At 43.4% G+C, this 14,231-nt stretch overlaps 1 protein-coding gene across 4 annotated transcripts in view; it reads left to right on the top strand.

Moving 5' to 3' along the window:
- Sap47 (Synapse-associated protein 47kD) overlaps positions 1–14,231 on the top strand; it is a 52,773-nt gene that overhangs the window by 5,285 nt on the left and 33,257 nt on the right. For all 4 annotated transcript variants that reach the window (XM_071589548.1, XM_071589556.1, XM_071589539.1 and 1 more), the window contains exon 4: positions 113–234. In XM_071589548.1, the coding sequence (XP_071445649.1) occupies positions 113–234 (122 nt within the window). The remainder of the gene's footprint in view (positions 1–112; positions 235–14,231) is intronic.

Below are 14,231 nucleotides of genomic sequence, written 5' to 3'. Positions count from 1 at the left end.
TAAGTACTGGAAAGGAGGCATGACCTTAATCAAATCAACTTCTTGCGGAGTAAGTATGGTTAATGGCATTGCACTAATTTGTTATCATAACAATCATTTATTTCTTTTACAGTTTCAACCAAGGCAATCCAAGGAGCTAAGTCAATTGGAAACTTCCTTTTCTCAGCTGTTAACAAAGCTGGAAAGACAGTTAGTGAAGCTGGAGCTAAGATCAAGAAAACAGTTGAAGAAAATGTAAGTACATTATTTGTGAATAATATTGTTTAGGTGTTGCATTTTTTGTATTGTTGCATCCAAGAAGAGTTTTCATTCCTGGGCACTGGTTTTAACTTCATTTCAGCGGTAAAAAAGGAAGTTGGGTTGTGTTCTTGAATTTCTGTAAAAAGCTTTTGGTTCTGAGCTTTCTTCTGCCCTTGGGAATAGAGAATTGGGGGAATATTTTTTTTACTAATTGAAGTTAAACTGTAAAATAGTGAGTCTTCGAATGTCTTGTTGTTTTCTACATTCCTAGTTTTTCTAAATTCTTGAAATTTTGCTTCTTTTTTTTCCTGAATATTTAATTTTCCAAATGGATGCTTCTAAGAATGTTTAGTTTTCGGATTGAAAAATAATTAAGCAGTCCTATTTTCAATAAATTTTTCTTCAAAATATCAAGTAAGTCATGCTGCATATTAATTCCACTGGGTAGGTAGTCAGATTCCCTGAAAGTATATTTTATGTTATGAAAAGCCCTTGTTGATAACTTAATTATTATTATATATTCTGGATTTGTATTGAATTAAAAGGTTAAATGTTACACATTTAATTAATGGTGGTACAAAAGTTATTTTTTTAACTAGGCATCTAAGATAAATTTTTGAAACACTCCTGAAATTAATGATAAACTTAGAAGATATTGAACTGGCAAACTAAATGCCTCTTGCTTTGGCTGATGGCTCTAAAAATGTCATTGTAATGATTTGAAGATAAGAATAATTGACGTGTAATACATTAAAATCATATAGCATTGACTTTAAAGTATAAAAATGAGCAAGTAGAGTTTATTTCTTTTCCCTTTGTTATGCATTCTCTATATTATTAATTCTATTCAACCTGTACAAGATATAGGTATGAGAGGTCATGTCGGAGGGCTGCTATTAAATTTGAAAGTGGGATGCAATATCAAAGAGTATCCCATTAAATATTTATTAACATTTTATCCTTCATCCTCCCTGTAAATTTTTGGCTCTTCATAGTAAAATTAAACTCCTTGCCCTGGAATAGTTTTTTTATTTAAAAGCATCATTAAGAGTGTAGTGACTTTTGATCTCCTTATTTATGTTTTTAATTTTCTGTTGCAAGTATTTATAAGCTCTACAAAGTCCTGAGGTTTCCTTCTGGTTTTTTTCACATAATTATATGAGGCTATTTTTAAGTTACAACGATCGTAATTGTTTGTAATTTAACTAGTGATTAATATAGAAATATGGACGCCGTAGATAAAGAAATTAATTCACATGGGTGAAATTTGGTCAAATGAGTTTTTTCTGTGGAGGAGATATTTTTGAATGAATCACATCATCTGGTACTCCCAGCCAATATTCCTCTCACACCTGTCAATTGCATTATCCCTCTCTGGCTCCAATCCTATATGGTGGAGCTCTGATACCATCCCACCCACCCCCCCTTGAGCTCGGGTACATTTGTTAGTATTGTGTATCAGGTACCTTATTCATCCCCTCGGCGAGAAGGGAGGTGCTGGAGGCATTAGCCCTTCATCCCTCCCCATTTCTAATCCGGGGATTGGAGGGGGTGGTAAGAAAATTTAATCATTTTATTCATTTGGTACCACCTCATGGGGTACAGGGAAGCAGGGTTGCTCCTACCCTGGCATCATCCACAAGTGGGCGCTTTTTCCCCATCCCCAACTTACTTTCGGTCTCACCCCCCCCCCCTCAACCCCCATTCACCCACATCCCCCTCCCCATTTTCCCTCGCATGTACACCCACCAACCCCCGCAACCCCATTTCACCTTACACCATCACTCCCACCCACACACATACACGCGAGCGCGGGCCAATAAACCTTCCTTCTCCTCTGCCATAGACGCACTTTCCCAAGTGTCTCTCCCCCATCGTCAACTCTCTCTGCCTCCCCCGAGACTTGCGCCATTTTAATTCAATCGCAGTGGGAGGGAGCGCGTTTTAGGGACTGGGTGGTTGTGGGGAGGAGGGCGGGCGAGGAGGGTTTAGTGGGCAATAGTTTAGGACTCCAGCTAGTCTCCCTCTCTCGCGCGTTGCAGGATGGTGAGAGCAGGAGTGCAAAAGGAAGAAGGATCATCCCCGGTTTTATTCTCTCCCCCCCACCGCCCATCACCCCCCCCCCCCCACTTTTTCCCCCGGTCCTCCTCTCCTTCGTCCTCTGGAGATATACTTTTCGAGTGCGGGAGGCGGCCGGGGAGGGTGGAGGAAGTGGGGGAAGAGCTTGCATCCCTCAGCCCCCACTGTTCGGAGCAACCCCCGGCTCTTCCTCTCCCCCTCCTCGCCCCCTTCCAACGGCGCAACTTCCACTACAGCAGCCTCGCTCTTCCGTCGTCCTCAGCCCGTTCCTCCGCCTTGCAACCCCCTCACACCGCGATGGGGTCCCCCATCGTTTTCAATTTTCTCCCCTCTGTTCCCCCATGCCTTCCCCCGACCCCCCCCCCTTTTCCCCCGCGCGCATACACCGTCAAGAGTGGGTCCTTCCCCCCCACCCACCCTCCATCTCTCGTCGTTCCCTCCTCCCCCCCATTTAAAGGAAGACGTCCCGTTCAGCGGGTCGAACGCGGCCCCGTGGTGGGGGCGGCACGCGGTGCCACGACGGACTGCGCTTCGAAGGGATCGATAGAGAGGGCTGCGCGGGGCTATGGGGGGCGGGCCGAAGGGGAGGTAGGCACGTGACCTTCCCGACTCTCTCTCGGTCCACCCCCGATTCGCGCCCTCCCTCCACATCCCGCCCCTTTTCGCCCTCGCCGCCCCCGCACTCTCTCTCCTACCCTAACCCCTTTTTTCTCTCCATCTCCTTCCCTTCTCTCTACGTCTCTCTCTCCCCATGCATCTCTCTGCTTCTCGTTCTCCCGTTCTCTTCCCCTCCCACACCACACCCCTCTCTCCGTTAGCCCCATTCCAAAGGCGCACCCTAACCTCCCCAACTCTGCATCAGTTTGAGAGAAAATGATCTCCCTTCAGTCGGAAAGAATATTTTTTATCAACAAGTTGTATATGTCGAAAATATCAACCGTAAATGCTGACTCGGTTCGACGTAATAGGATTTCCCGTGCGTGCGAATTTTTTTCTACCCCCTCCACTCCCGCCCATGTAGCACGCGTGGGGGAGATGAGTGGGGGAGGGAATTGTGATGATTGAAGGGGCACGCCTTCGTGCTCTCATCGTTGGGAAACTCGTCACACATTCCTCCCGCTTTGCACTTTCTGTAATTTAGCCAAAGCTTTCGCGATCGTTTTTTTTCTGGGCTTTGGCCGTTTGAAAGTTGTTTGAATTTCATTGATTTTGCGACGTTCGAGATAAATTTTGTGGCCGTACACTAGTCCCCGCTCGCCGCCCGACGTTGTGATGCGGCAAATTTTGATTATGGTAGCCTAGAAATCCAAAGTCGTCGGTGGTCATCTGCGACGTGAATACCGAAGTTCAAAAGTGGGAAACGCAGGTGCATTGGCTCTGCCCGTGTACCCAATGCTACGATCAATTCTTAGGTCGTTATGTATACGAAATAATCTAATTGAAAAGTATGCACGCATCATTTCCGCCTCTTACTTGGAGGTAATCTAATGCATCATCGCCGTCAGCACCCGGTAGGTTCAGTTCATCGTCTCTATCTCTTGGTAGGGAATATTTATATTATCGATACACGAGCAGTAGGAGTACACTTGTGGTCTCGTGTATCTTGATGAGTTGGCTCAAGTCAGTAAAAGCGATTTGCTGTTCCAAATCGTGTCTGAACAGGATACAGCGATAGCAGGCCTATTTACGTATATAGTCGTATTCAATGATATCACCATCGCGGTCCTCATCCCCAATGTTGCTTTGATAGAAGAAGCTAGTCCTGTGGCATGTGAAAATCTCACAGTCAAGGCAGGGGGGCAGTTGCTTTATATGTGCCTCCTGCGGTTTCCCTGTACCAGAAAATCCTCATCCAGAAGATAATCCAGCTTAGAATTAGCCAAACGGTACCGAGTTATCACCGGGTTGTGAACTCGAGACCCTGCAGTCGGATACTCGACCCAAGACGTTCTCAGTTTCCTTACTGTGATAGTATGTAGGATGGCATATATCTTTTAGCGTTTTAAATGTTACTAAATTTCTCTAGGTAGTGCAGCAAACGGTGGCATCTCCCACTTTCGAAGCACATCCACGTCAGTTTTTGCCCCTTTCATTGTTTTGGGAAATGATTGATTATCACGCATTGTTGTTGTTCGTACTGTATGTTCTTGTTTTGTACTTCCATTAATCATTGGGCTTCGGGGTATTGTATGGCCAGTGAGAAAATGTTAGAGAAGGGTAAACACCATGCGCTTAAAGTCCTTTAAATTGCTTCTCATTGTACGATATTCACCATAGCATTCCTCCAATATTATTAATATATAATGGAACAAGTAATTTAAGACAACGGAAAGGTTCAAGAGATAGCTGTTACGTAGCTATCGTTACGTATTTATTTAATCAGTTTTCATTTGGACAAATTTTAACAGCGTATTATTTTGCTGACCTATGATTCGATTGAATCATCATTTTCAAGCGAAAACGGCTCGCAGCGCGGTGTTGGGAAGTAGACCCCAAGGAAACGAATATCTGAAACCTCCAATTTCCTCGTTAATAAAAGTGAAGTGTCTTGAGAGGCGATCGATCCCAGGGTCCGGATCACTTCGATACAACCCTGATCGGATAATACATATGGAATTAGTTCTCTCCCTCGTCTCCCCCCCCCCCCCCCCCCGTTGAGGAGACCAATATCGCCTCGACATTTCGCCTCCATCTAGCCCCGGCATCGCGGTAGAATTGCTGTAATCCCCCAGTAAAATTTCAGGAGGGTTGGTCTCGTGATGGATACTGGTTGTGTGTGAGTCACGGGGTTTCCCAGCTTGTTAGATTAGTAACGTGACCAGGGAGACGTAATGCGCTTTGCTCTGTGATTTTGTTTGGTGCACGTCGCCAGTAATTTAATCTAATTTTGGACGACGGCGAGCCTGCAGTATTACCGCTTCCACCTCTTTCATTTGCTCTCCCACGGTCCGATTCCGGTTGCACTTAAGCGGTTCCGAAAAATGAATCGATTGTTGTTTTTTTCCTGATGAAATGTCACACCATAATAGTGAAGGAATATAGAAAGTATGTGGAGCTGGACGTTTTATTGTAATGCAAGCCGATAGTCTGTTCAGTTTGGCGTTAGGCGAGGCTCATTAGAAGTGTTGAAGTGCTGCTAGGTTAAAGAGACCAAGGCATTGCGTTGTGGGTTTTGTTTTCCCAGTCCCCTCCAAAGCAACTCAGACCGGTACAATGCTGAAAAATGGACGGAAGGACGGAAAACTCACAATGATGAGATATTGAGCACCTGCCTTTTCAACTGCAGGATTAATGTTTACGAGGAGTCAGGCGAAGGTTTCGCATATCACATTTCCGTTTACTTTTTAAATCCTATCGTCAAATAGTTAGCAGACGTCCTTCGCCGTCAACACTGGACGCATCCTCTTCCTCTTGGGGAATCTGTAAGCACTGCTGATTGCCACCAATCAGTTGTGTTCAAGGAGTCTCCAAGTGTAGTGCAGGGTCGTGAGATTGTCACTGATTTCCGAAGAGCCTTCGGGGTGGTTATCATTGTTCCGAGGAGTGCTTCACAAGTCAATGGGGTGGGGGTTTGAGACCGTACGAGGAAGAAGCTCATGAATAGCATATGAAGAGAAATTGTAGTAAACGAAATTTCATCATGGATACGGCACCGAGTTTCTCTCTAACCTTCTTCCATTCCCTGAAAATCCTACACCTGCCAACTCACCCACCTTTTCCTAATGACGCAAATTACCGGAGCTGTCGGTCGCCTCCCCGTTTAACTACTACCACAGCTTAACTCCTCTTACGTCTGTTATTTTCATCTCTTTTTTCTCAATGATAACGTGTCACTTACAGAACGATTACTGTTTTCGTAATTCTTCTCTTCTTACTGTGGATCATTTGCTTTTCTAACACCCCCATGTGGCCGTGGGGCAAGGTGAGAAAGATTTTAATCGAAGTAGGCGTGGAAAGTAAATGTACCCCTGGGATAGGTTATTGGGCTGGCGTTATATATTAGCGGAGGTGGTGACTACGAAACCACAGGCACGGACTCTTTATCGTTACGTGTAGCGGTATATGAATTTTGTGTTTTGATCCTAGGCAAATATTTTCCTTTGCAAATTCTTTCCGTACTTCCGAGTACTCTACTCGAATTACGAATTAGCGAAGTAGATAATTTGTGGAAATGTGTAATTACGAGATGTACTGTTATGACTTCTTACCATTGCGTGGACTCATTTGGAATTCCTGCGTGTGTAGCTATGTTTTTGGTAAATATTTTAATTTTTTATGTCGTTTGTTTTCTCAATATATTTGCAATCGTGTTATTCCTTTTGGTGTTTTAAAGCTTGATTTTGGCGCTTTATTGACTTAGTACCAAAATTTCGCGAGTTAGAGTGAGTGAGGAATATACTAGTCAGTTCATGTGGGTTGTACTCTTCTCAAAATTGGATTTTTATCTTCCTTTTTAGAAAGAATTTTTTAGAATATTTTGCAATGTGGAATTTTAAATATAAGTAAACATCATAATACAATGTGTGTATTAATCGTTGGGTATTGCTCTTTATTCGGCTTATTGTAGTATATTGTATGTTGGTTAAATGAAGTCAAAAATCAATTCAATTTACTATGACAAATTAATTACTACAAATAATGCCTTTACCAAATTTATATTAAGGCTATTCTCATGACTAAATATAAACGACGGCATGGACCCGTAATACTGGCGCCGCGATACTACGTTCGGGATTCCCTTTCCTACGAGAAACATTGATCAATGTATAGAGGTGTGAAAAACGAGGTTTGCCGGCCTGACGAATTAGGGAACAGTTTTTTTTATTAATTCTTTTCCGCATTTCTTTTGTACCCTCTCAGCAGCCGCCGCATGCGGCTGGCCCCGGTCCATCTGACCGTCCCGGCCCCATTTCCTCCGTCGCCCCCTGTCCTTGGACCAATTGGGATACATTCCGATGATTTGCGACCACCTGTCGTTCTCTTGGTGCCGCGCATCTTGTTCGACTCCATTTTGATAGTCCTTACTCAAAATGTGCGTGGCCGTCGATTTCACGCAGAACCTTGCTTTGAGAGGGACGCTTTTATTTTGAAAACATTTCTATCGACGCCGTTATTTCATTGGAATTAATATTATTGTTACTGTAAGTCGGTTGACTAGATAAAAGTAAAGAGTGAGTGTCAAATATTCTGCCGGTAACTGAATCCTATATGTAATAAATGTATTTTTAACTAAAACTTGAGTAATTACAGCTAATTCTTCCACGCTTTCTGTCTTCGCAGCTCGTTTTACCACTCCTTTTTTATCTTGAGCGTTTGCGATAAGCGACACTCTAACTTATTCTACGGTCATTTCCCTTCGCTAAGTAAATGATATTAACATTCTTGCATTTTCTCCCTGGCCAATCGATGAACGTGTTGCTAGGCGTCGTGCAGAAAGATTTCGTTGCGAGTTGAATGGCGAATGAGCATTTAATCAGGCTTCTCAGTGTTAGTAGGATTACTTCGCGGTCAATTAGTGGCCACTAGGATTATTTCTCGGCAATGGCTTCTTTCGTGTTAAAAGTGTGGTTTCCCCTTCGAAAGAGCGTAGTATAGAGCTGGAAGAAATGTATCGTGGGAAGGCCATCGTGAACTTGTTCGTCGCGGAGGAGAAAAAAAATATTACCCATTTTTCTTTAACATCTTACTAATATGGTGCGGAAATATATTATTAAGTGGGACGCTCCTCGATATCGACGTTTCTCAAAGCACAAGTTTCTTTTTTCACTTTCAAATTAAAGCAATCCCCGCCGTAGATTTAACGAATTCTGTTTATCAAGGCCAAGTGAATGCTTTTCGGCACCCATGTTTATGTCACTGAATTCACTTTCCAACTTACGTTAAGAAGTTTGCAACGAAATGTCAAGCATATGTAATTTTGGTAGCATTTGCTCTAGTTGTTGCCTAAGTGCACTCTATCAAATGATGGTGATAAAACACATACTGCCCACGTTAGTTTTCATAGAAGTCGACTTAGAAAATCCAATAATTTATGCGTACTCCTATGACATTGGAGGACTACCACCAGAAGTAGAAAGATGGACCAATTCTGCAGAAATACATGCCATCATCACAAAAAACTATTTCCAAATGCACCATGATGATGTTGTAATAGTGTTAGTATAGCAGCACCTATACGCCTTTGTTAAAATTATTTATTAATTAATTTGCGGGGGAAAATAGTCGAAAATCAGTGTTTCAAATATTGGCGCCTCACAACTAGTCCAATGTAAGTTTTAGAATGCATTTAAAAAAAACAAGAATGTCTTAGCAGTACTAAAAACCTATATATCAACACCATATCTATCTACGAAATACGCACGAATGGACGTTTCATTTATTTAATTAGTCGTCATTTAAATAGGAACGAAGGTGACGCATTGACTCGTGCAGTCACGTTCGAACCTCAAGAAAGCATGTGGTGTGGTGAGGTTTCTGACCTTTGCCACGAAATTCACCGAGTTTTCGACTCAGTGATAATGAAAAGTGTGCTGTTGTTTTTTTTCTCTTTTTCGGTTTTGATAATGGGCGACGGTGACATGCGTTCGTCCAAATTCTGATTTATGAAACGTGTACCCCCACCCAGGAATAAATTAAACCCATTCACATATATCCAAATTAGGCTCCACGTTATGATGCCAGTAATCCACTTCAGCGCTGCAAATGAATCCGAGAACCCCGTCCAATAGGCTTCATATTTGATTTTCATTACGTCCAAAGCCGGCGCTTTCTCTTCGGCGCCGTGATTTTTTCGGAGTATGTATTCCTTATGTATTGTGCTTTTCCGATAATTCACATGTATTCCCGAAAGTATGGATTCCCCTTCTGGCCCGTGAACAATGCCCTGATCGATAGTAACCACGGGGAGCGCTCTTTCCGTCTTCCTCTACCCTTACATTGTATTTGTGCCCCAATGAGGACTTACGTTGGGCTAAGTGTCCTTATTTTTCTCGGCTCTCTTAAGCCTGCCTCCTTTTCTTATTCCCTCAATCCGAGCTGGAGATAATTCTACAAATATTTCTTTTGGCTCTAGATTATTTTTAAGATTTTGTATTCACGGGCGTTTGGTATTTTGGCCTAGCCCTATCGTAATGTAGTTAATACGCTTATAGTTGCTCTGCCAGTATGGTACTCTCATGGGATTGCAAACATATGACAAAATTCTCAACAACCCACGTCTAAAGGAGACTGTATCAGGCTTTACTCAGTAGAATCCCTTCATTTTAAGGGTTAGGAAACACAGCAATTTTACAAGATAATAATTTATTATAAAACGGTCATGTTGTGCTGAGAATCAGGGAGCTGAGGATAATTCTCTCTTTTGAAACAGTAGTCGTGGCATAATAAATTATTGTGTGAAATTGCTACTTTCTAATGATATCTTGTGTAATCGTTTTTAGCTGTCGCGTTTTCAATCTCATCAAATGCGGTTCAGATTAGCCACGGACTAAGAAATATGTTATAACATACATGTATTTGGACCTCTTATTCCGCCCACCTCGCCTCCCCGTTAATACGCCACCGCGCACAAAGGGCGTGTGGTTTTCATTTGAGCGAACAGGAGACTTTATAAGCATCATTCACCCGGTGTGACCGAAAAATTTGAAGTGCCACCTACCTAGTCCCCGTCCGCCGAGGTGATGAGCGCCAATTAGGATGTGTGGGGTTGTTAGGGAATATGGAAATCCGGGTTGGGAGGAGTGAGGAAGGGGTAGTGGATGGAATCGCGGCGTCGGCATTAGCCCACTCTTTAGCGCAAGGCTCAGGGGGGAACGCAGGCTATCGTCCCATCCGATCGGCGGAGTACTGAACTTGAAGCTCCCCCCTCGAAGTCGACCGAGCCAGGGCCACAGATGTAACATTTGTTTTTTTTTAACTCTCCTCAAATGAATCTTGGTGAATAACACAAAACCGGTCCCTCGGTGTAGGAAGCCAGGGCACGCAAACCCCATACGCAGGTTCATACCCCAAACAGAAATGCTGTGTATAAATGTAAATATGAAACACTTTGTGTAAATAAAAAACACTTGTATAAATGCTTTGTTTTTTATATCGTAAGTTCTCGGTCCAGTACCAGATTGGATGGTCTTGGGTGCGAAAGGAACGTTGCGGTGATCGTCTTTGCGTTGAATGAATTTTCTTTAAACCCCAGTGCTTTGCGAGTTTGAGTTTGCTGTGAAATATGTGTGCGATGTGTCTGTAACTAAATCAGCATCTGTATTTTGGAATATGGGAACTTTGGGACTTAGAGGTTTTTCCGATGAAGCTTGAAGAATCGGGAATATAATGTAATCAATTATTTCAAGAGTTGCGGTAAAGAAAATGCGCCGTTGGTGTAGCAATGGAAAAAAACCTAGTTGGTGGATACCTATTGTGGATGCCTCCTTTTGCCTCGCCCCCCAAGCATTCTTCCCTCTATTACTGTCTTCAATATCCCATAACCTGTCTGCATCTAATTGTGCTGCTGTCTTCCAATTTCTCCCTAAAACCCTCTCTTTTCCCCTGCCACGCCAAATACTTAATCGTTCGTTTTCCTTTCTGACCATATCAGTGTGCTTATATCGGATAGGCATGTTAGGCGGGATGGAGGGAAAGGTATTCGGAATCGATGAACTCTCAAATGTAATGTTTTGTCTTTTTAGACTTAGCTAAGAAATGTGGCGATAATCAGTGTGTCCTACCAGAACCTACCTTAAACCGTGAACTACAAATCATATATGCCTGTATGTACACATATACTATATTCAACACGAAAGCCCGCCAAATGGTGAACCCATATGCATTTACATGGATATAGATACAAGGAAAAGGGATTGGAACACGTATAAAAGCCGAACTTTGGAATGGTGGGGAAGGTGGAATCGAGCTGATCACTAACGCTGAAACGTTTTCTTGACCGAGACTTCGAGAATCACGGATCTTTGACTTTCCGGGCCGATGCACTAAACCACTTGAGTTCTCGAGGAAACTTAAATTACAATGATATCTGCGGGAGGTTTTTTCAACCAACCGCCCTGATTCTTCGGCTAGGAGATGGCGTTAGGGAGCTATTCACCCACCAAAGGAGAAATGGACGAGGACACCAGAGGGAAGGATAGTTTGGAAAGTAATCATACATTGTTATAAAGGATCGGAACAGTGCGTTGTGTGGTTGACATCACAGGGGCGATGGGTATCAATATTAAGAAAAGGCTCGTTAAAACTTTGAAATGGAGCGTAGCTATGTGGGGCACGGAAACATGTTCATTGAAGTACGATGATATGCGTAGAATGGAGGCTTTGAAATGTGGGTGTGGAGAAGGATGGAGAAGGTGAAGTGGATAGAAAGGAAAACAAACAAGGAAGTGCTAGGCATGGTGGGGAAGAAGGGATTGCTGGGAGAAATCCATAGGAGACAGGAAATATGGATGCAAAACATAATGATTGGCAGTAGAATGTTGAAGACTGTAATAGAGGGGAGAATATTGGGCAAACGAGGAAGGGGTAGAAATAGGACATAGGATATTGGACGGAATGAAAGGAGGCCGGAAGTATGCGGAAATGAAGAGTGACTTACTGTAATATCCGTGTGCAGGTTGTTTTTTTTTGTTTAGGATAGGTCAGTGAATGCATTGTACAATTGAATGGGTTGTGCCCATCGACAACCTACATTAACCGGTAGGATTCCATTAATAATAATAATAATCCTCTCCTTCGTAAGAAGAAGGGGACCGCGCCACCGAAACTTTCAATCCTCGTGTGTGTTTCCTTTTTATGTGGTCTGTCCTTATATGTTTTCCGCATCTGTGCCACCGTATTATTTATTTATAGATGCATAGAGGTGCCCATTGTCGATAATGATGTAGAAGCAATGTGATAGCGCAAATTGATCTAAAAATCACACCCTTTTCCGAATTTTGGTGAATAAAAGACAGGAGTTTTCTGTCCGTGAAACTTCAGGAAATCCGGGAAACTGTCGTTCGTTGAAACTCAATATGCAGGAAGCCCAAAAAGTGCTTCGCTGGGGATCGTATGACTCGTGGGTGATGGACCATAGGCAAACTTTCAGATCGATGGTTCCCTGCGTCATCTTCGTGTTTGCTCTGTCGTTCCGGGGGGTTGAGTAGGTAGGTAGAGGTAGGTAGCGAGCCGATCGTAATCAATTTAAGTGCACTTTCTACAACCTCAACTTGCGGGGGCCGGGCGCTTTGAAATTGCCCAAGGACGGACGGACAGCCCCCAGTTATTCAGTCGACTCTAACCGTTAAACTGATTAAAATTGCCGGAAAAGCAAGTGCCGATTCCCATGCCCTTATCAGCGCGCGCCACAGTTTGCTCTGAGGTATCCTCCACCACCTGTCCCCCGATGCCGTGAAAGACCCGCTCGCACCTCTCTCTTGACTGTACAGGTGAGTTGAAAATATGAGTAATGACCCCCGCCGGAGCATTTTCGCTGGCGAGTACGTGAGCTCACGGGCGTCGTCGGTGTACCCTTACTACAATTAATTGCCTGCGATAGTAGGAGTGTGTTTCGTCAACGTTCAACTTGTAAAATCGTTCTTTAGAGCTTGCTGATCTGCAACGGCGAGTTCCTGTATCGTAGCCTTTCTCTCCCTTTTCCCCAATTTACTTCCTACCCATTGTATCCATTTCCATAAGTAAATAAGAAATTTAAATGCTCGAATGTCGTTATTTGTTGTTTTTTCCTAAATGCGGTTAAACTCTAGGTTTCTTTTAATGCGTATATCAGTATCATGCCTGACTGCCGCATGCGACATCCAATGCATTGTTTTTCCTCTGGTTGTGAAATGCTAAAGCTTCAAGCTGTCTCCCCGTGTTTTATTAAAGCGACGGGTATGATTGTAATGAAATTCTATATATATATATATATATATATATATATATATATATATATATATATATATATATATATATGTTGGAAAAATAATCGTGAGTGGTCGTTGGATTGCGCGTTTCAATGATTGATAGACTACCGTTCAATTAAATATTGTCCCTGGGCAACGCATGCGTGGACATTCCATCGAAACACATCTGCGGTGGATAAGTTATCCCCGTTAATGCAGTGACCTTCAATGTAAAGGGCCCGTTTTCAATCATCGGGCTTGGTATCAGTTTTGTATCAGACCCTGCCGCGAATGGTGTGCGCCAAACACACGGCACGTACCGTGTTGGAATCCCATTCGTGCGTGGGTGGGGTGGAGTCTACGACCGCGGACCGATGGAAGTCTTCCGTTGATGAGAGCGCATGCACACACTAAAAGCCGGGGTTGATGCTCTCTACACCCTTTTATCCCTCCGCCGCCCTTTAAACCCTTCATCGAGACTCTCCCATTCTCAACAGTGCGAACGACCCCACTTCTCGAGCGCCGCCTCACACAGAAATCGCTATTTCTCGAAAGGAAAACGGAAAGTTTTTCGATTGTCATGAGAGGCAGAACCAGGTTGGTTCGATGACCAAGCGCCCTCGACCTTACGGTCCAGGAGTTTGGACGGATGATTCTAAGTGGATTCGCGTCGAATCGGGGTTATGATCGATGCGGTGCTATGTCGTTGTCTTCATTGAAAGTTTTTGGTACAGAATTCACCCAGCCGCGGGAATCCATTAGGCGTTCCGTTGTCGCTTCTACCTATTACCGCGAAAGTATTTTCCGTGATCATTTTGAAGTCAAACTCTTCCCTGCTTCCCACCAGTTTTCGTCATCATAGCTAATCTAACCCCACAAAGTTATTTTTTTGCTATCCCGTGACTACTGTGACCTATCGCATGAGTTTCATTTTGCCACTTCTTTTTCCTCTTTAATATCCTCCTTCTGTTCACCACGCTTTATACGTGCCGCCCAACAAACCTATTTTCTTCCTCTTCCCCGCTTAAG

Source organism: Hetaerina americana, unplaced genomic scaffold (genome assembly GCF_022747635.1).
Source record: "Hetaerina americana unplaced genomic scaffold, ioHetAmer1.1.p SCAF_1, whole genome shotgun sequence".
NCBI classification, from domain to species: Eukaryota; Metazoa; Arthropoda; class Insecta; order Odonata; family Calopterygidae; genus Hetaerina; species Hetaerina americana.
This window is presented reverse-complemented; position numbering and strand designations above follow the sequence as displayed.